General features: G+C 36.7%; 5 protein-coding genes across 9 annotated transcripts; 1 reads left to right on the forward strand and 4 right to left on the reverse strand.

Moving 5' to 3' along the window:
• Positions 1–147: 147 nt before the first annotated feature.
• On the reverse strand, positions 148–1,103 carry Membrin (golgi SNAP receptor complex member 2). The gene is made up of 2 exons (XM_081974414.1): positions 837–1,103; positions 148–697 (listed from the first exon to the last, which is right to left on the reverse strand). Exons 1-2 carry the CDS (start codon positions 968–970, stop codon positions 196–198), a joined length of 636 nt encoding a protein of 211 aa, XP_081830540.1. The 5' UTR covers positions 971–1,103; the 3' UTR covers positions 148–195.
• Positions 1,104–1,384: 281 nt separating this feature from the next.
• Positions 1,385–8,846, forward strand: c11.1 (maestro heat like repeat family protein c11.1). The gene is made up of 12 exons (XM_081974403.1): positions 1,385–1,583; positions 2,516–2,865; positions 2,924–3,113; positions 3,163–3,882; positions 3,950–4,547; positions 4,901–5,987; positions 6,104–6,576; positions 6,697–7,074; positions 7,124–7,576; positions 7,803–8,088; positions 8,145–8,279; positions 8,383–8,846. Exons 1-12 carry the CDS (start codon positions 1,553–1,555, stop codon positions 8,632–8,634), a joined length of 4,953 nt encoding a protein of 1,650 aa, XP_081830529.1. The 5' UTR covers positions 1,385–1,552; the 3' UTR covers positions 8,635–8,846.
• Positions 8,847–9,035: 189 nt separating this feature from the next.
• LOC145725604 (uncharacterized) lies at positions 9,036–10,347 on the reverse strand. Its single transcript, XM_081974412.1, has 4 exons — positions 10,026–10,347; positions 9,744–9,962; positions 9,554–9,690; positions 9,036–9,332 (listed from the first exon to the last, which is right to left on the reverse strand). Exons 1-4 carry the CDS (start codon positions 10,296–10,298, stop codon positions 9,086–9,088), a joined length of 876 nt encoding a protein of 291 aa, XP_081830538.1. The 5' UTR covers positions 10,299–10,347; the 3' UTR covers positions 9,036–9,085.
• A 43-nt stretch (positions 10,348–10,390) lies between these two features.
• On the reverse strand, positions 10,391–11,666 carry Polr2C (RNA polymerase III subunit RpII33). The gene is made up of 4 exons (XM_081974413.1): positions 11,478–11,666; positions 11,132–11,303; positions 10,689–11,076; positions 10,391–10,612 (listed from the first exon to the last, which is right to left on the reverse strand). The coding sequence occupies exons 1-4, from the start codon at positions 11,561–11,563 to the stop codon at positions 10,431–10,433; spliced, it is 828 nt and encodes a 275-aa protein (XP_081830539.1). The 5' UTR covers positions 11,564–11,666; the 3' UTR covers positions 10,391–10,430.
• A 216-nt stretch (positions 11,667–11,882) lies between these two features.
• LOC145725603 (uncharacterized) lies at positions 11,883–15,767 on the reverse strand. Of its 5 annotated transcripts, none has more exons than XM_081974411.1 (7): positions 15,583–15,767; positions 15,399–15,454; positions 15,160–15,343; positions 14,646–14,873; positions 14,397–14,591; positions 13,092–13,223; positions 11,883–12,963 (listed from the first exon to the last, which is right to left on the reverse strand). In XM_081974411.1, the coding sequence occupies exons 3-7, from the start codon at positions 15,286–15,288 to the stop codon at positions 12,670–12,672; spliced, it is 978 nt and encodes a 325-aa protein (XP_081830537.1). In that variant the 5' UTR covers positions 15,289–15,343; positions 15,399–15,454; positions 15,583–15,767; the 3' UTR covers positions 11,883–12,669. The 5 variants fall into 5 exon arrangements, with proteins under 5 accessions (XP_081830537.1, XP_081830535.1, XP_081830533.1 ...); XM_081974409.1 differs by having other exon boundaries at positions 15,554–15,767; XM_081974407.1 differs by having other exon boundaries at positions 15,531–15,767.
• Positions 15,768–20,187: the final 4,420 nt, after the last annotated feature.

Raw genomic sequence — 20,187 nt, forward strand, 5'->3', positions numbered from 1 at the left:
CTAATTAACAGTGTTTTATTTAGTTTTTAGGGCATAATTAATACAAGTAATGTGTTTTTTAACCCATTTGCAAATTTTTTGGAAAATTTTGGACTATTTTATGTGTGTACCACCCTGAGTACCATTTTCAACTTTCCTTCAAACATACATTAGAAAAACACCACTTTTTTTTAAATAGGAATGTATTACAAAATCTCACACTAAATAAATAACAACCAGAATAATCACTGTGATTGTGACTACCACGCCCCCAATAAAAACAAATTTATCTTCAGACACTCTTTTCTCTATAAGTCTCATGGTATGATTGCTCAGCCCTAAAGTATTTGCCATGTCCATAATACGCCTATGGGCTCCTTTTAAGGTGTTTCTTTGAGATCTCAAGGATTCTAATGTGTTGGCGCCTGTGAAAATCATTTCATCCACTCCTCTGTTGGCGTTATGCATTGATTCATTATGCTGTATGGAGTAGTCCATGTTGATTGCTGTCAGGTCTGGGTTAGGTGCAAAACGTCGGTTGAGCAATTGTTCCCTTTCTTGAAGGGCTGTTTCGCGACGAATACGTTTTTGTTTCGCCGCTTCCAGGGCGGCCTGTAAATGACGGTTGTCATACTTGAGTTGGTCGCTACGCATTTTTGCATTTTGGCGTTGTTCAATCGGGAGTTTGTACACGTACAAGTCTAGTTTTTCACAGTTACTGAAACAATTAAAGTTGTAATAGTAGTGGTATGGTTCTTAAAATAATTAAGGCTGAGTGACAAGGGTAAAGTTCAATTAACCATATTTGTTCTGTTTCTAAAACTCCTCACAAGATAAGGGCAGATTTTTCTGCTTACCTTCCAATTTGTTTAATGTTTTCGCTAATTTCAGCCTCTACTTCCAAAGCATCAGGAATGTTTCTTTCCAAAACTTGAAATCTTTGTTGTGTTTGTTGGATCAGTTTATTTGTCTGATTGTATAAAGTCTCCATATCGACATTACTATATTGGTGTACACGTTATTCATCAATTATTTATAAGAAATAATTCGATTTTTCTAATGGGGGCTTAATTTAAACATCCTACGTGTATTTTACCAACACATACCATAACATTGAAAAGTTGGGTTAGGGTTGTCACTGAAAATGTCAAACTGTTATACAGGTTTTCACAAAAGATGGAAGCACTGGTGCTCGTGCATTGAAAAGTTAAAAAAGGCCTGTATTTCGCTATTTTAAAATTTTAATCGATTAGATTTTAACCTGTAAATATTTTATGTTAAACTAAAAATCTTTACTTCGGTTAATTTTAAGCCAAAATCGATATTTAACTGTGTAATTTGACATTTGGCAACACAGCGTACGTAAAGTATTAGGCAACGATGCCTTAAATCTGACAGAAAACAAATAGGTTATTATTTCATTGTTGCCAAAATTGTAAACAAAACAAGTCATTTTATAATTATTTTTATTGATAAAGTTATTGCAAAAAAGTCGTATTATATCACGTGTTAAGTTTACCAATGAAACAACAAAAAAATAACAGATGTTAAGTGAAGATATTGCAGCAAAACCATGAAGTTTATGGCCGAATCTCAACTACAAGGTATCTATGGGTTAATAAGATTCTAAACAGTATCCAATTGTTTCCATTTTTTCGTTCATTAAAGTTTTAGTTATATTATAAATAACAGCTTTCATTCTTATACAGAAATATGTTATTTTCTTAACTGACTAAAAAGATATGATATGGTTAGGGCCAAGGTTAGGGCTGTCCTGCTCTAACTAAAGACATGAAAAAATATTGAATTCTCTAAATTTTTGAACTGACTATTTGTGTGATCTAATAACATATAACCATAGCCAATCCCATCTGAAAAATATTGGCAGAATTCAAATAAAGCTTGAGCTGCATTTGAGTTGACTTAGGAGTTGACACTTCATGGATCAAGCAAATTACATCACAATTGCTCATGCTGATGCTCAGGAATGGAACCAAAGTGATCATACAATGAACTGTCAAATGACATAATTGTACACCAATTTCTCCAATAAGTTAATCATATTAAATTGACCAATCAACATGAAATGGGGATCAAAAACTTATTCTAACTTTTCAATTATATTCATGCAAAAAATACTGTTGAACTTAAGTATCAGTATTTTTTGTTTAATTGAACATTTGTGTCATGTCGAAAAATTAAAAGTTTATCATGATGTGATATGGTATATGGCCTTCATATTCACTCTTATTGTGTTATGTGGTACTTAACTTTAATCTAATACAAACTTATTTTTTACCTTGATTTTAAACGAGATTAGATATTTGACTGAAACTGACTAAAATCTGGAATTTTTTTTTAAAATCTTTCTGTAAATTAGTTTCACCATAAAGAATTTTTTTTGGTGGAAAACACCCTAAACAACACCTCCACTGTAAACTTATGGACTTTTTATTCACTATTTCAACTAGTTTCCAAAATATGTTTAAAAAATAAATTTTATTTGCAACACCCTGTATTAATGAATTTTTTTAAGTGGCCATTGGAGCCCTTCTGGGCAATCTATCAGACAAGACACCTGCAGTATTTGAAGCAGTCATCACCTCTCTATTGAAACTAGCAGACAAACAACCCAATCAAGTTCTGTTGTCTTGTTGTATGTTTTGCTCTGAAACTGCAAAACTTCCCAATGATCATATTGGCCACATATTAAATCTCATGAGCAAAGTATGTTCTGAACATATTGAGAACATCGACGGTGATACCGTTATCAGAACAGTTGAGTTCAGTTTGAGAATGATGACTGAGAGTAATGTGTATGAACCAGTTGTTCAGGCTCCTGCATCTGATATTCTAGTTGCTTTAGGGCGTTTGCATTACATCAAGGTAACTTTAATACAACTGTGTGTTGAGTTAGATTGAATAAGTGCTGTTGCCGTTGTAGGTAACAGACGCTTTGTTGCAAAATTTACAAGCTGGCGTTATACCACATTATACGATTCCGCGCACTTTAGGTGCTTTAGCTAATACTAATGCTTATGGCGTGATTCCATATCTGAAGGATATTTTAAATATAATGCTGCCTTTACTTGGTGGACTAAAAGCTGACCATTTAAAGCAAGCATTTGCTTTTGGTATGATTTTAACTTCCAGTGTAAAGGTTATACTAAGTTTTTATTGTAGCTTTACAGAATTTTTGCGAAAGCTTAGTGGAATACGTATCAAATCTCGAACAAGTCCCTGATCCGACGATTACTACGGAAACGTTCAAAACTGAGCTAGGAATGGCTTATGATGTGTTGTTCGGTAGCTGGTTGCAGACGCGTGAAACTAAGGTGGTTGAGGGTGTTCTTGAAGCTTTATCAGCCATATTTGTGATACTACCAATTGATAAAGTTTCACAGCAGATCCCTAGAATAATTCCGTTGCTTATGACTTTATACAAACGAAACGTCAATCCGTATTACGTAACAAAGTGCTTGTATGCTGTACTTACTAAAGGAGCTAGCGTAAATGGCATGTTGCTGGAACCTTCACTATCAATGATTCTCAACCACTTATCTGATTTTATTTGCACTAACCCGGATTATGCTCAACCGGAATCAGCTAGGTGCCATTCAGAAGTGTTACGTTGTTATGAGTGCATGGCCATATATTTTACGGACACTACAATAGACCGTCTTTTGGTTCATTTGAAGAATAACAACGACCGAGATAAACTTAAAGGTCTTATAGTGATTACACATTTAATTGCGTACAGCGCAGAACAGACAATTCATAGAAGATTGAAGGATATACTAAAACACATCAATGATTTGCTGGTACACTCTCATGTTAAAATCAAGAAGGTGTTGGTGAAGATTGTTGTAGCTTTGGCTCATAAGAAAGTCCTTATTAACAAAGGTAACAATTTATTAAATTACAAACTTTGTCATTTTAGTTTAAATATATTTTGTTGTTTTCTTTTTAGAACTAAACCCAGATGGAGCTGAACACTACTTAGAATTTGTATTAAAAATGTGCTGCAAACAATCACTTCCCAAAAACACTGACGTTACGCCAGACGATTTACTAGAAATCCAAACATTAGCAGACACCTCCCTTTACGTTTTGACCACGTCACTACCTGAACTAGACCAAACTCTCTGGCAACTTCTACTGAAATGTTTTTTGGGGAGTAACTACGAAGACGCCACAGCAATTTTATTGCGTTGTCTCACCTATTTAGCTTCGAAAAGGGACATTCCCCCTAGTTGTGAAGAAGCCTTTGTCAAATGCATGATCCTGTTGTCCAGTCCTCTAGTGTCGATGCGTGGCACTTTTTTACTGAACTTTTTACGTAAAGTCGCGCCATGCGACGTGAGCAGCTACAAAACTGTATGGGACGTAAAATTGCCTCAATTGGGCAAATATTTGGATCAAAACTACGACGGTTTCAACAGTGTTGAATGGCAGGACCAGTTGTTCGATTTTATTAACTTATTGTTGAGCAACGTGGAGAATGGCGCGTTTAATGAGATTCTGTTAGCTAAAGCCCAAAGACAGCTTGAGCTTTACAACACGAATAGGTAAGTTACGTTATAGGTATTTGTACATTCTTCATATATTGGGTCAAAATTAAGTCTATAAAGTGCTTTTTTGTTAGTGTATCTTGTAAATCTAACACTTAATACTTACTACCTTAATACTCACAGTGTTTTTATCCAGTTTAATTTCTTCAGGTGAAAACGAGAAGAAGTGTTGTTTAGAACTTTCAAAGAGTCCTTAGCTAAGCAGATAAAAACGTAATTTTCAGAACGTCTTTGGTATTCCACACTTGTTACTTAAAACCTCTTACAAAGTGTGTTATTTTTATCTTATGTCTAAATTACTGTTTAAACATTGTGCATATACTGAGAAAAAATCATGTATTTCATTTCAGAAATACTGTACTACCTGAACGGGAAGACATCCAAACAAAACTGACTGAAAAGCGTTTTCTTCTCAAGTTTATTGCTATCGTTCTCAGCTATCTCAAATCTAAAGAAACGGTGCTACATACTCTAGACGCTCTTCTAAGTAACGTTCGCTTAACCGACTACTCTGAATTACACGCATGCGCTGAATCTGTGGGCATAGTCTCGCGCGTCCATTTGCAATTAGTTCTCGAAAAACTCTCACACATTCGCAAAGAAGTTTTAAACAAAAAATCTACCAAACTGTTTTCCTTTATGAAAACGCATGCTCAAGAATTAGGGGTCGAAAGGCTGCGTTATGTCATTCTATACAGTTACTCTGAAGTGTGTAACGAAGCACCGGGAGATCAGCTCATCCGAGTGATAGAAAGCGAGATTTTAGAGTTTGTGCTGAAAGAACTGAGTGATTCTAAAGAGTTTGCTATCAAGCGTGTGTGTTTGAAAGGTATACAAAGTGTGGCGGACGCTATGCATCCGAACCGCAACCAGCTACACATCAAAATGAATGAAAGAGACAAAGTGATCGACGTGGTGTTCAGTCAGATGCAGTTGCATAGCGGTCCCGACTACATAGAACTTTTTCCGCTGATCATATCAGCTATGACCGCCTTGATCAAACTACCCCTACCATTAGAGTCTGAAGACAGAATCCGATTAGTAAAACTGTTCTTTGACAATGTATACAACGCCTCAGCAATATATTGCAAAATCAACCCGAACAATACGGATAATGGCAACTATTACGGTGATATGAAGCTAGTACCCTTTGTCACCAAGAGTTTTACAGAGCTGAATCTGTTTGTGCAAGAGTTAGTTGTGCAGAGTGTGTCGCCGGTAACATTGGACGAGCTGGCAACGTTGCTCGAAGGGTGGTTATGTAAAAAGAAGGCGGAACAAAGGTTGCCTGCAGTAGAAACACTCCGGCTAGTATTGCAGACTTACCTAAATCATATGAGGTTTGCTCACGACCTTCCTAGCACTTTTGGTCAAACAGGTAGTTTGTTGGCCAAGATTGTGCCTAGGTGTACTGATCCCAATAAGACAATTAGAAAGGTAAGTTGTTAATTATGAAAGAGTTAATCAAAATTGTCCCTTTATCCTCAACTCAACTACTATTGACTCTTTGATATTGCTTCTGGGAAAAATAAATTAAAGGTGACCTTACACAGGTGGCGGTAGAATGTGTGTGCCTCGTCCTTTCCATTGCTGGCCGCTATGAAGGCCACATGCGCGATCGCGACAAAGTAGTAAGCAAAAGTTTGAACAATGTGCAACAAAACATCGAATCGGACGATCCCAAACTGCTCTTCACGCTCACCTCCGACCTGGCACAAGTAATATCAACCAACCTGCCTCAGTTCCAAGTGCTCCACTTTATCGACGGCCTTTGCGAATCGCTGCTCGATTGCGAGCCGAGCAGTTCGAACGGAACCAGCGTCGTCCTGAACATTGTTCTCAAAAATAAGGGCAACGAGATCCAAAACCAGGTTGCCCACGTTGCTGAGGCTATTCTCGGACAGTTGGATAAGATTCAGTGTCCGAGGACTAAGTCTTCGACGCTGAGGGCTCTATCCAGTTTAGCCAGTCATCATTCCCGCATTGTTGGTGGAATTTTGTTGATGCAACCTTTACCTTATGACAGGTGAGTGGATTTGTCGTCAAAGATGTTTTTCTCCGCATATTCTTTTATTGTATACAATGGCTCACGATTTAACTAGTTTTTGCCTGCATGATAAAACACCTTGTTTTCTAAATTTTTCAGTTCAATATGCGACTGTTGGTCAGTGCTATCAAACGACAACACCCTTGTGATGGATTTGCTGGATCAAATCAAGAAGCTAATAAAAACTACACCGCTCTACGAAGAACAAGGTTCGACGGACATAAAAGTGGCCGCCTTACCGCCTTTGCAAGCAGTCTGCGCCCTCCACGAACTGCTAAAAAACCCTCAATTGAAAGACAATTGCCTGGCTCAATTTCCTGAATTATTCTCGTTGCTTCTTATATGTTTGGCGTCGTACATTGGATGCTCCGCTCCGGTAACCAAAAGTTCAATCGACAAAAAGGACCGTTACAGTTTCGTCTTGAATCGAGAGGCTTATAAGCTCAATCCGGCCAAAGTGGCTTTCGAAACTTTCAGGTGAGTATCACAAACTCTTAGTTGAAACCAGCCAACTTTGTATTTACAGACTCTTCTTGATTTGTTGCGAGCTAAACCACATGGCAACCAACTTGCTCCATTACAACGCTTTGGACACCACTGATGACAAGACAATGTTTCTACAAGTGGTGGAAACGTTGGTAAACAATATTTGCGTTGACAGACCGCAGGCGTTATCTTGGATCGTGGCCTGCCTTGGCCCTTTTATCCGCTCCGAATTGGAGCCACAAAAGGTGGCGGTGGTGGCGTTCTTCACTTACCTTCTGAAGCAAGGCAACAACCACAGCGAACAAACTGTACTTATTGAGAACTTGCTGGAAATGATCCTGGACATTCAGATGGATCGCAGTTGTTCGGTCCGTAAAATTGGATTGGAAGGTTTGGGTTATGCTGCTGAAAATTTGCGTAAGGAACTGGTAGCTCGTTACTGCAATCAGATTTTAGGAGTGTTGATGAACAGTTTGGACTATAATAGTTTAGGGTAAGTTTTGATGATTTATTCTCTTTCCAGGTAGTGAATGTGTAGTAAGTTATTATAACGATGTCATCGGTAAAATTATAATAATTAAAATACAAGAGAGAAATAATCTACAAATTGTTTCTTGATGGAAACTAGAACTTAAACCTATTTCCGGGTTGACAGTATTTTAAATTAACTTATTTAGTGTGTTAAAATTGTTCAAAACTAAAAATATACTTTGATGCAGAAATGAAAGCGAAGTGATTCTAGAATCCTTACTGACATTTTCGAAGCTATTGAACGCTTTGGACGGTTACAAATTCCACTCGTTTCAAGTGACGGCTGCCGTCCGAATTAAGCTATTGTTCGGACAGGAGGATTGTCATTTAAGACGGGCTTCGTTTCAATTATTGGGCGATTTGGCCGGGTCTTTGGGTCCGGACGCAAATATCGAGGCGTTCAAGGAACAGATCCAAGGCAATCTGATCAGTTTGTTGCTCCATTTGTGCGATCCTGACATTTATGTAGTGAAGGTAGTTTGAATTTTACGCACTTTTGGGATTTTGAGGGTGTTATGTGAATTTTACAGGCGTGCAAATATACATTAAGAAAAGTGGCGCCGCATTTGGATAGCCCTGGAGTAAACACTATGATCCAGGAGCATTTGATAGATGACGCCAATTTGCACTATACGGATTTTATTAAGGATCTGATCAAGCTTATGGTAAGTTTGGACCGAATTTTATTATTTAAATTTGATAATCGGTTGAAATTTTTGTCAATCAAATGAACCGCTTTTCTGAATTTGGGGTTTTGTAACTTTTTAGGCTGTTGATCTTCAGGATTTATTCTATTTGTTCGTGATGACGAGCGTGTCATATTTAAAGAGTCAATGGATTCCAATACGAAGTAACGCCGCCTTAGTTACTGGTTTGTTGTACGGCGAACTATCTGTAGATAATAAGCATAAAGTGTCCCTGGACACTATTTGTGATAAACTGATTAGGTTAATGCGGGACGATTCCGACGAAGTTAGGGTCAAAGCTAGTCAGGCTATTTCGTATCTATTTATCGCGTAGACTGATTATTTGGTTAAGCTGCTTTAGTAGTAAAAATTGATATATTTATTGTTTAATTAAAGGTTTTATTGCTTGTTAATTGGGATCCTAATTGTTAAGATTTTAAATAAAGTTGTTGAGTTTTACAGCTTTTTAGAAGTCAATAAGTTCTAATCATTTATCGAGTATTATATGTCGTAAATTAGTTTGAAATTATATTTGGAACATACTTATTTGCTTTGCTATGTTAATCTGAGCCTACTATATCCTGGTCATAGTCCTTCTTTTTCCTTTGTTCAGTTTTTTTGGGCAGAAAAAAAGAAATTACTTACCATGCCCTCATTTTGTAGTCATTTCCATTTTCGTTAGTTAAAACTTGGTTTCTTAAAAACTACATTTTTTCCCCATTAAAAACACATGCATTATGTTTTGCTGTATAACTTGTTCATATATTATTCTCATCAAATATACTCTACTTCCGACTATCCTCTGCATATCTGGCTGTGATAGCTTGAGCAACTGTCAACATGGGATTGGTTACTTGAGTGTCCCACTTGGAAATGCTAACTCCATTCGAAGACCGCGGTTTATAACCTGCGTAACTAGGAGGAGGCAAATCGTGCGCCAGCCTCAGCTTACCATCGTGGATAGCTTTTTTAATTTCTTCTTTAACCGCTTGAGGAACAATGTTTTGTAAAGGATTCACGCAAGCGCCACATCTAAACAACCCACAACTTTACTCTGTTGACTATAGGTCTGTTCGCAGAGAGAATCTCCAACTAGTAATCAGAGAAATAGATACATCCATTGGCCACAAGTCAGAAAACGTCATTGTCACGTGAGCGTTCAACCAACGAAACTTGACATTTACTGTTTCTGAGTTGGAAACCAGTCAGGGATTGCCTCTCTGTGAACAGACCTTATCAAAGACTGAACTTACATCACAGGTGGGTCTTTGTGAACCCAAAAGTCCTTGGTAGGGTCTGAAGAACCTCGTCGTTGACTGTCATCCCATTGTTTTCCTTGACGTAAGAATCTCTCCTCTAATGGGGGGTACAGGTCTGTTTGTAAGCTAACCTGCAAACCCAATCAATGCCTTACTTTGTAAGTGATGAAGAATAGTAAATCACCGTATCTTTCGTGTCAATTTTTGCTATGTTGGGCGTTTTGGACTTGAAACCGGATGCGCCCTCTATTTCAGCTTTTCTCCATTCTGTAGTGTACATGTAGTCGCATAGTAAACTTCTGATTTCTGGATCTGGTACGTCGTCCATACTACATGCTGGTGCCATGTAAATGCGTGGTCTAGTTTTAATTGCTTTGATTTTGTCATCTTCAGGAAGAGGAGCCTGTCAAAGTTACAAGGCTTTTTTTAGACTTGAGGACATTTATTGAGTTTCTTTGTGACTCACTAGTTCTATAAAGGGTTTTCTGGGATCAGTTTGTATTATCGGCTTCGGTTCAAAAAACAAATTGAATGGAATATACACTCTGTCTTTCCATTTTGCAAACGTTTCCTGGTCGTCATACTGCCTAGGAGGTGGCGATTTCACAGGAGTTTCTTTCAGAGGTCTATCAGTTTTAACCGAGGCACGTTTGACGTTGCAGTACTGTTTATAGTCGTTTAAGTAAGTCGTCTTTTCTTTAAAGGCGTCCAATTTCAACTTATCGTTAAAACTATTCATGACAAGATGTAACAAAGGTGACAAAAATTGGTATCTAAATGTCAGTCATTTTTTTATAAAGTAATTAAGGTAGCAACTTCTATAAAAGACGGTTTAATACATATATTTTATTGTTACAACAAAAAATGGTATCTAAGCTATAGCCAAAGCGTCATTTTGTAATTCGTGACTGAGCTGTGTCTGCAGATTGGATAGTTTCTCCTTTAACATGGCCACACCCATAATTACAATGTTTTCAGGCCTCAACTGACCAGCAGCCTCAACATTGTAAAAGAATTTGTTGGGTTTCAACTCCCAATTGTAGGTAGCCTCATCTGAAGCACAATGTCAACAGCAAGTTGCTTTTCGAGCTCAACAGTTTGATTTTCAACACACAAACAAGTAACTTACATTGGTCATCATCAAGCTCACTGTATTCACTCTTTGGCCACTCATCAGGTTTAGGATACAAAGTATGTCTCATAGCATTGTCTGGATCATACTCAAAAGCCACTCCACAAGTTGGATTCCACTTGGCATGTTCCTTGCCAAACCCTTTTTTTGCATAAGCCCTTACTTTCAATTCTTGTCCCTTTCTCAACTTCACTATCAAGATCTCATCAGTTTCTCCATACTCAGCTGAGTCTTCGTCACGATGTTTTGAAGTGGCAGGAATAACTCTTGGATCACTAGACTTTAAATCAGCTGTAGTGACATGCCTGGTTTGATCATCAGTGCATTTAACATCCAGTGTGAATTCCACACTGCATTCTTGGCAGAAATCAGTACAAATGCAGTCCTGAAATTACTGTTATATTGGATAAAAGTGTAATGTATTGTTGGAAATGGTTTACCCTGGGATATTGCAATCTTTGCACAACTTCATCAGATATAAGTGGAATAAGGCCAATGCGGTGGGCTAGAAACTCATCACTCAGTACTGTTGAGTTTGCCTCTAATTTCACCCAATCAATTGCTAGAGTGGGAGTTTCTGCTATTAAAACTCTTCTAATACTGTTAGCAACACTAAAATAAAATTGTATGTGATGTTAGTTTTCCAGAATTGTGAAATTTGCGTTTGTTTCATATAAATGCAGAGCTAAGTTCTCTTAAACTCATAAACTGTAGGTTTAAATTTAGGGACCAAATTTACAGGAACTGTGGGCTTCAACATGTTATAAAAAAAGCATTACAATTTACCTTAGATCTGTGTCTTCTATGTAAAATTTAACATTTTCGTCAGTAAGGTCTGTAATATGTACTGAAGGCTGATTAGCGTAAGGCATTGTATTTTTTGGTTATCAAGTAGTATTTTCAAAAATTCAAGCAAATGATGCGAAATATGTAAAAACTAGCATAATAAAAATTGAAAATTTGTAAACAAACTGTGGTCTGCCAAATGACAATCCTCATAGACAGCTGACAGCAAAAAGTGATAGTCGTCCCCTCTTCTTTTTCTTAGGGCAAGCTTAGTTCTAATGGCAGTTTGATTGTTTGAAAATGTTTTAATCGGTCATTTGAATAAAAAAAAGCATTTTGCTTTGCTTGTACTTGCGAAGTAAAATTACTATTATTTTAACTAGGAACCATTTAAAAACAACTATATTAAATAAGGATCACCAAATATATTTACCATTAAGTATTTGGATTTTCATTCAAGAACACAATAAAATGCATGTATTCTACAAAAAAACGATTTTTCCAGGTAAGAGAGAACACTTTGATTTGGACCTAAAGTAAATATCGTACACTATATACAACGGTTTTTTTTTGCTTTGTTGAACGAGTGAAATATAGGAAACTTTTGCTAGATATAATCTAAAAGAGATTTGTTTTAGAGGCAAATGCCCCTTCTAAAAGTAAACTTTGAAAGTTACAATAAACAACTCGGTACTCATGATATTATAGTAATATAATTAGGAAAGTGTTTATATAGTTTCACGACTTTTAGTAAACAACGTATAATATGAGGTATTAAGGGAGGTGTAAGAAAAAGTATTTTCTACAACATCTGTCTATATCAGGCAGTGTCGTCACTTGTACACATAACGCAAGGAAAATGTAAAAACTACTACACACTTTCCAACGTACAGTAAAGTGAAAATGCTTTATCAAACGCTATCAGTACAAACTAATGAGTCGACTTTCTTTTTTTGTTGCAAAAACTAACTCTATATCGGTACCTAAAACTTATATAAAAAATATTGTACTATAATATTTATTTGACGATCTAGTATGGCTAAACAGCAGTGAGATGGGATGTCTCAAACTGTAAAAACCAGTTTTCTATACACCTGTAGACACTTCGAGGATATTACATCAATTTCAAGAAACCTATAAATTCACGTACAGCTCAAAGTTAACATCCTAAAACCTAATCGTAAAAGGTCTATCATGCCATCCTGTATGGTTCTAAGCTTTTCGATGAACAAGGCTGGACGTCGTCAATTTCTAAGGTAAGTTGCTTGACTGTCGTCGAGGAGATCAATTGCGTGTTGCCGATTGACCGGAAATTGTGCGTCATTTGATTAATCGTCACTTTATGTTGAGGACTTTGATCGGGCGACTGATGACGGTCCTGTAGAGTCATGCTGGGATCTTCTCCCACTGGATGATATAGTTTGGCTTTGCATTGTTGCAACACGCATATGATTACGGATTCTATACAACATACGTAGCCTAGACTCTGAAAAATTGACAGAAAAAACATAGTTTTCAAGTCTAAAACCCACAAAATATTTAATTGCACTTTGAAAATGGGTCACTGGATGTATAAGCCAGTAAGAGAGACAAATGGGAAATTCATTCACTTACCCCAGTCACCAGCAATTGTTGTTGAGTCCATTTGGGCACCCACGCAAAGGCCTCTGATAAAAACACCATATGGAACAACAGTGATGAAGCTATGAGGAACAGTACACTAAGGCTTACATACAAATATGCATTCTGTAAAAAAAATAATAATAGTAACTTATAGTCTGACATTCAAATTCTTAAGGATTCATATTTTGTATACTTACCCTTTTTGAGCCTTCTTCTGGTGCTAACCACCATTATTAAAATTCTTTTATAAATTGTTAATTTTGAAATATTTTTGGCTTTAGATTTTAATTAATAAGTATTTAGCTGAAGTATTCAACATGTCTATTATTGCTTTAATTATTAGAACCTACTGTAGTTTGTTTAGTGACTTCAGACTGTTGTATTACACAATCACTGGCAAAACATGTATGTTGATGTTTGATTTAGGTTATAACTTAAAGCAGGGGCTACAATAAATTGTATAATTGTATAGTATTTGACCAACAATTATTATACAAGGTTTCAAACACTTGTAGAAGCCTCTGGCAATTTCTAGAAGGTTTGCAGTATTATTTAGAAATCTCTGAAAATTTAAAACAGCTCTGGGAAGGTTTTAAGAATCTTGTAGAAGCTTATTCCATTATTTAGAAAGTTAGTAGCATTTAGAAGTCTCTGGCACTTTCAGAATAGCCCTAGAGGTTTCTGGTAATTTAAATCAATTTATTGGAACATTTAAGTTTAAGCACTTTAAGTCTGCTAAAGCTTTAATATATGACCAAACAATCAAAATTTATACACCCTTGGAGGGCACATTTTGATAGTTCCATTTTTTTAAATTTTCACCCTTATTTACACCATTTACTCTTAGACTTTGTAAGCCGTAATGTTTAAAGCCTTTGAAATCCACTTTAAAATGTGACAAGATCAGTAGCAAACAAGAAGAGCATTATTGAACAAAAACTTACACTGAAAACAGTGTCTTGTTATGGAGATTTGTTCCTTTTCACTATACCTGAACTCACACTGTTTATTTGGGAAACTAACAAAAACCTCAAAATAATCTAAGTAGTATGATGTAATAAACCACATATTTTTATTGGTTCTTGGTCTAATGAAATGAATTAAAGAATGTGAGGCAACACTCAGAAGTCTATCTTGTCCTTAACAGTGAATGTTTAAAAAAATAACCAAATGATTGAGTCCTAAAAGTACTATTTTGGAACTAGAGTCTCTAAGTCAGTTCAACAAAAACCTTTAGAAAAAAGGTGCAAAAATTGTGTTATTTTACTTATTAATCAAGATATGTTAATTACTTACCACTTTACCCCAATTAAATGGAAACAGATACACTGTGTGGGAGATATCAAGAAATAGCAGCAAACAAGTGACAAAAACACTCAGAAGGGTGACAAACATCATAAGCCTTATTCTGCCAACAAGAGGCAGCATAAACAACCCCACTTGTACTGTTCCACATGTGCACAAACAGACCAAACAAGCTATAGCAGTAGCCTTAAAAAACACCAGGTTACTTTACAATTAATCATAATAAAGGTAAAAAAGTACCAAAAGCAAAATTCTTAGAAACCCAGTTGGGGTCTTCAAGTGAGCATAGTCGCAGTACAGAATCACCCCTGAATACAGGGATAAGTCTGGTGAGGATGCCATTCTGCGGTAATGGGAGTGTGAGTCCCATGAGTTGACTGTTCCCAGAGGCGAGTCCAACTCGCAGCCGTCTCCAATGCCACATTCGGCGTTTAAGGCGTCTGTACGGCTGCCGGCTATCTCAAAATCCTGCAACACATACAGCATGCCATCGGAGGCTGCCTGGAAAACAGCAACAGCAAACATACAAAGCGTGTTTATGCATTTGGGTCCCTGTGTAACAAACTAAAGAAAGTGTACTTACTTACCTAATTTAACTACCTCACACTGCACTATGATGCACTAATAAAACATGAAACACTTGGTCTTGCATAAAACTAAATAAAATAACTAAAATGTGTAACTTTTTTATTTGAAATAAAAAAATAACAGAACCATGCACTAAAATAATCTATGCTAACGTGTATAAATATACCTGAATCTCTTCAGGTTTATAACTTGTGGGCTCCAGGTCTCTGATGTCTTCCAAAAGGAACTCAATCTCGTCAGGGCTGTACAGAATATCTGATACTGAATTGATATATCGACTTGGCTCAGACTGCATGTCACTCTACCCTTAAAGCTGAGGCCTGACCCCGCTCCAATCCATTGCTTCCTTCCTAAGTTTTTTGTTGAATGTTAAGCTTCAAATGTGCAAGGAAAAATGCTTGGTACCTTTGCTAAAGACCCACCAAACTGCATCCCACTTTTCAAACAGCTCCAGTTCAGATCTGAAATGACAAAAATGTCTTTTGTCAGCACCATAAAAGATAATTAATTATCCAGGACTTGAAAAGGTTTTTGTACCTGTCCCTTTAAATCTTTCTGACCTAAAAACCTGGCTAGGTGGGGTACTTGCATTCAAAATACCAGTTCTACTATTTAAATTGTGTGTGTTTCCCTGTTTTGGTTTGGCAGTATGGAAAATGCACCGTTTAATACAACATTGGCCTTTTTATTCGCTTTGTTTGAATTTGCAAAAATTGGAATAGGCGGACGCAAACACAGCCATATTTCCGCATTCTCTGTCAGCTGTCAGTTCACTCTCCAATAAGGCAAACGTCAATAAATCTGACAGATTAAAAGTCAGAAAACTGATGGTCGTTTGGACAAAACTAGATCACGTGACTGGTTTGGACGGTGTTGAATATGATCACATGATCAATGTGCAAGTTTCGTTGTGATTTGAATGATAATTGATAATTCCCATTGCATGATGTGTGAGGTCAATGGGCTTTAAATTTTCGTTATTTGTGTCGGATATATACTGCTTGGGTTGGCGGGCAGAGGTGATAGGCAAACATTTTCCAGTATTTATTGAATTTAAAACAGGATAATTAATTTAAGGCACGTTGACGTCATTACCCGCAAACAGTTTAAACCTAAAAACGCGTTAACCCACGGTACATTTTATTGAAAAACTCAACCAATCGTTTTTACGCTGCATAGAGCAAACAGAGCGAATGTGACGTCACGATAACGTAATTTGGCAAAATCATGATATGGCCAACTGTCAAACTACGTCATTGTGACGTCACATTCGCTCCGCGGAACCTGAAAACGAATGCAGCCACCGTTTTGAATGTGACAAATACGACAAATAAACAATCAATTTGTTGCACAATTTTTGTTTTATTTTCTGTATACTTAACCTGTTTTTTTTTTTGTAAAGTTTAGCGAGTTTAAAATTTTGCCTTCGTTCGAAAATAGTGGATAGGAGAAATTTGACTTCTCTTGTGTCAGTTTAACAAAAACTTAATAAAAAAATCTTCTATCCATTTGGTTTTGTAGGTCAATTTCTTCTTCGATGAAGAGTTACTTACAAAGGAAAGTAGGAATTAGGCAAGTGGCTGGAAGGAATAATTCGGTTTTAAGAAGCTACGGCGACGATCTAATTGAAGTAAAAGAAAATCCATCATCGCATTCATCGCATCCCCAATTATTAGGGATTTTTCCTGCTCCGCATTTTCGTCCAAAATTAAGCCCATTACATCCGATCTATTCAGTAATTTAAATAATTCGGTAACAAATCGTTTTCTCTTAGAAACTGGCTGAAGGAATCTTTCGTAACGACATGGAGCACGGTCTCTCCTTTTAAGACTATCGCTGGAGAAATTGACTTATTTTTAAACGAGTTTGTTCAGCGTCTTAATGGAAGAAAAGGTTGAGCTTTTGTACTTACAAATGAACGTTCTTACGTATAAATAAGTAATAAAGGTAGCAGCTCACGATTCGCAAAAAAAACATAATGACATCTGACGGTATCACGGGGCGCATCATCACCGGTGATAAAGCGCAATAAACGCCTTTCAATATTCATAAAAGAGCCGTAAACCTTTCTAGAAAAAAACATAAAATGTTTCAATTCCCAGTGCCCTCTGCTTTAAGTTTAGGCCGGTTTTTATGTACTTGGTACATTCCATTAAATAAAATGAGACTTTCCTTCTCTTCTTTTCCTGGGACGTTCGTATTTTCCAAGCAAAAGCTTTTCACACCGAAGCTGTTGATTATCAATGCTGATAGTAGATTTCCTCTTGCTGATGCTGAATTTCTCTTTTACATCCTTTCCTGATTGGTAACAATCTTATTAGGCAGGTTAGAGAAATGTCAAAATGATTATCCAGGTTAATGGGTTGTTTATTTGCTCATGCTGTTAATTGTTAAACCAGGTTTATTCTAAAACATAAAATCAACATTCTTGACTGTTATTTTCAAGGTTGGCTGATCAATCTTCACAGTTTTCAACATTGCTGTTAATTCTGTAGTCAATTTTTATAGATATTTCGTAACGGATCAATTTGCCTCATCCGATCGAAATATGTATATTGATTTTTTCCAACTTTTAATGGTTAGTAGTGTAACTGAATGTTAGACACATCACAACTTGGGCTTACTTTTATCATTTTGTTCTGTAAAACTGCAAAAGTCTACATTATATCGGTTTAAGGGTAAACTGAAACACTTAACTGTCGTTAACTCTGAGCTATATTAAGGTTCAGTTTAGTCTGGAGTTTAAACTCTAAAATTAACATTGACTTAAAAATTACGTCGTCAAGGTGGTAATCTGCCTGAAACAAACGAATGAAAAAATTAGATAAAGAGTTTAAAAGTCAGTTTTACACAGTTCCGTTAAACTTGTTGTTAGTGACTGAACCTCAAAAATTGAAGTCAATAAGGATGAAGTTTAATTTACACGGTCAAACCCTAGTTTGTGGTGGATTCTTCAAACTGTGTAAAAGCTTTTGTGTCAGTTAAACTTGCAGTTAACTAAAACCTATTTAATATTTACAAACTCATGTCAATAAGGACGAATTTACATTAAAATTACTCATGGTCCTAACGAGATTTAACATTGCAACCAACAGTGATTGGAAGCAAAATTGAACCCTACACCCATTTAAATTGTTTAAAAGTGAAGGCTATCTAAACTAATCTGTCTTAGTTGTCAATTTACACAGTCAAAATTCTTGTTAACTAGAATTATTTTAAGGATTGCAAGTAATTTGTGGCTTTAAAGGGTGTCAAGATATTTGCATTAAAATTGATGTTTAGTTATTGTTGTAAAACTAACTTCAGGTACAGCTCTTGCTGAACAAAATTTTTGTTCGTGACAATATGACATGTATTATTTGATACAATCTGACAAGTGTTAAACAAGAGAAATGGTAAAGCTGGATTAGATTTTTGCTCAATTCTTTTAATAAAAACCAAAACGCTGGAAAGTAATCGGATGAGGTCTGAACGTCAGAAATGTTTCCAGTTATGACCATCGACCTGTTCTCAGTTCGCAAAATCCTATAACATTATTATTAGGTTTGTGGAGCACGTATCGCAAGTCTTTGATCAATGATCCATCAGTTTTCTTTATCTGCCGGCCAGGAAGAGTGGCTTACAACGTCCAATAAAGCGTCCTGGCCCTAATCTCGTGATATCCCAGCTAACGTGACTCGTGAAGCTCAACCCTCATAACTTTAGCTGCCCGCGCGCCCATTTATCCATATTTGATGCGGTCAGATACAAAGCCCCATAATTCAAGTTTCTCCATCGCACTGAAAGATTTCCTTGCAGGCTTTATTTTTCTTACTTTTTGCGTCCCAGTTTCCGGACGTCGAGTTCATTTACGGTTAAAGGCCGGTGTTCCAGGTTGAAGTTAGACCAGAACCGCAATCTGGGAACATTTTTTTTTCATATAAAACGAATGGAGTTTGCACACTGGACGAGGTCGGCAAATACACGTTTTATATTCCGCGTGGTCTCTCTAAAACGGCCGCTATACAATATACAGTCGGCGTTATCAGTTAAACAACAGTAAATTTACAGCACACCCCGCAATGTTATACAGTCTCATATTTACTGTCACAATACCATTAGAATAATATTTTAGGTGGGATTTCCAGCCTGTTATACATATACAGTTGGCAAACACTCACTTTAAATGGTCAGCGTGTCTATGAATCAAATAGATAACAAAAACCACTAGTTTTAACTTGGATTTGTTGAATAAACATCTATCGTTGCACGTCATCATAGTAAAAATAGGCGGCATTAACATTAGTTGTGTTCGGTTATTCTGCGTAGACCAAGCAGACTTTAATTTGACAGTTGTCACGTGACATTCCATTGTGTACGATACACTGCGATTACCTGCTCCTCTTTGGCGGACAGTTTTCAAATTTAGTTTATAGTTTGTTGTACTTTCTAGGACAAGCTTTCTAACCAACTTGTTTTGGATAGACGTTTATGTATAAAAAGCTCTATCTATCTGAATCAGGAATGACACTTTAATTTTTCTTTATTCTCTCTTATTCATCGTACTTTTTCATCTGCATACGTTTGTGCACAAAACGAAAACCGCTAACGCTGCGCTGCATTAAAAGTGACATTTTAGGCTTATTCTAGTATAGGATAGGAGGCAGTGTTTTTGATAGAGCTTAGAGCAAAAGAGTACACTAGTTCAAGGCATTTATTTTGGATTCCTTCGAAACACAGAAGGAGCTGCAAGCAGGTCTATTTACACCAAGACACCTTTGAGGTTGAAGAGAACAAAACAAGGGTTATATTATTTGTCGAGGTTCCTGATCTATCTAAAACGTAACCCAAAACACAGGCACCTCCACCAAATGTCTGCGGTTTGGCCAAAAAGGGTCCACACTTGCACTCTACACATTGACGGTGATGCAACATTTAGTTCTTGAGAGTAAATAAAAAAAAAATAATTTACGGAGATGAAACGATTGTCGTCCTTATTGAAACAATATTTCGTCGAGATTTGACGATGGGGCGGAAATCAAAATAGGATGAAAATAATGAAACCCATCAATTATCATCAAATTATCTTCTGCGGTAAATGGAATTCCCTCGACTGGCTGACAGGGTAGAACGCGTTTTCGTTGTAGATAAATAGGACACCAGGCCGCAGCTGTTGCGAGGAACGGCAGTCTAATAGAGGAGCCCCGGGTCGAGA

The sequence above is a fragment of the Ips typographus genome, linkage group LG2 (genome assembly GCF_016097725.1).
Source record: "Ips typographus isolate SLU linkage group LG2, UJ_Ityp_2.0, whole genome shotgun sequence".
In the NCBI taxonomy this organism is placed as follows: Eukaryota; Metazoa; Arthropoda; class Insecta; order Coleoptera; family Curculionidae; genus Ips; species Ips typographus.

What these genes read in the sequence shown, in the direction of transcription:
- Membrin (XM_081974414.1), bottom strand. Translation starts at nt 970, where the DNA reads ATGGAGACTTTATACAATCAGACAAATAAACTGATCCAACAAACACAA. An exon ending in AACATTAAACAAATTGGAAG is followed by an intron (nt 698 to 836) that starts GTAAGCAGAAAA and finishes TAATTGTTTCAG; the next exon opens with TAACTGTGAAAAACTAGACT.
- c11.1 (XM_081974403.1), top strand. Translation starts at nt 1,553, where the DNA reads ATGAAGTTTATGGCCGAATCTCAACTACAAG. An exon ending in TTGGACTATAATAGTTTAGG is followed by an intron (nt 7,577 to 7,802) that starts GTAAGTTTTGAT and finishes ACTTTGATGCAG; the next exon opens with AAATGAAAGCGAAGTGATTC. An exon ending in AGGATCTGATCAAGCTTATG is followed by an intron (nt 8,280 to 8,382) that starts GTAAGTTTGGAC and finishes GTAACTTTTTAG; the next exon opens with GCTGTTGATCTTCAGGATTT.
- LOC145725604 (XM_081974412.1), bottom strand. Translation starts at nt 10,298, where the DNA reads ATGAATAGTTTTAACGATAAGTTGAAATTGGACGCCTTTAAAGAAAAG. An exon ending in AAATTGACACGAAAGATACG is followed by an intron (nt 9,691 to 9,743) that starts GTGATTTACTAT and finishes TTGGGTTTGCAG; the next exon opens with GTTAGCTTACAAACAGACCT. An exon ending in CACAAAGACCCACCTGTGAT is followed by an intron (nt 9,333 to 9,553) that starts GTAAGTTCAGTC and finishes TGGGTTGTTTAG; the next exon opens with ATGTGGCGCTTGCGTGAATC.
- Polr2C (XM_081974413.1), bottom strand. Translation starts at nt 11,563, where the DNA reads ATGCCTTACGCTAATCAGCCTTCAGTACATATTACAGACCTTACTGAC. An exon ending in ATAGAAGACACAGATCTAAG is followed by an intron (nt 11,304 to 11,477) that starts GTAAATTGTAAT and finishes ATTTTATTTTAG; the next exon opens with TGTTGCTAACAGTATTAGAA. An exon ending in TGAGCTTGATGATGACCAAT is followed by an intron (nt 10,613 to 10,688) that starts GTAAGTTACTTG and finishes ATTGTGCTTCAG; the next exon opens with ATGAGGCTACCTACAATTGG.
- LOC145725603 (XM_081974411.1), bottom strand. Translation starts at nt 15,288, where the DNA reads ATGCAGTCTGAGCCAAGTCGATATATCAATTCAGTATCAGATATTCTG. An exon ending in ATAAACCTGAAGAGATTCAG is followed by an intron (nt 14,874 to 15,159) that starts GTATATTTATAC and finishes TATGTGTTGCAG; the next exon opens with GATTTTGAGATAGCCGGCAG. An exon ending in TTCTAAGAATTTTGCTTTTG is followed by an intron (nt 14,592 to 14,645) that starts GTACTTTTTTAC and finishes GTGTTTTTTAAG; the next exon opens with GCTACTGCTATAGCTTGTTT.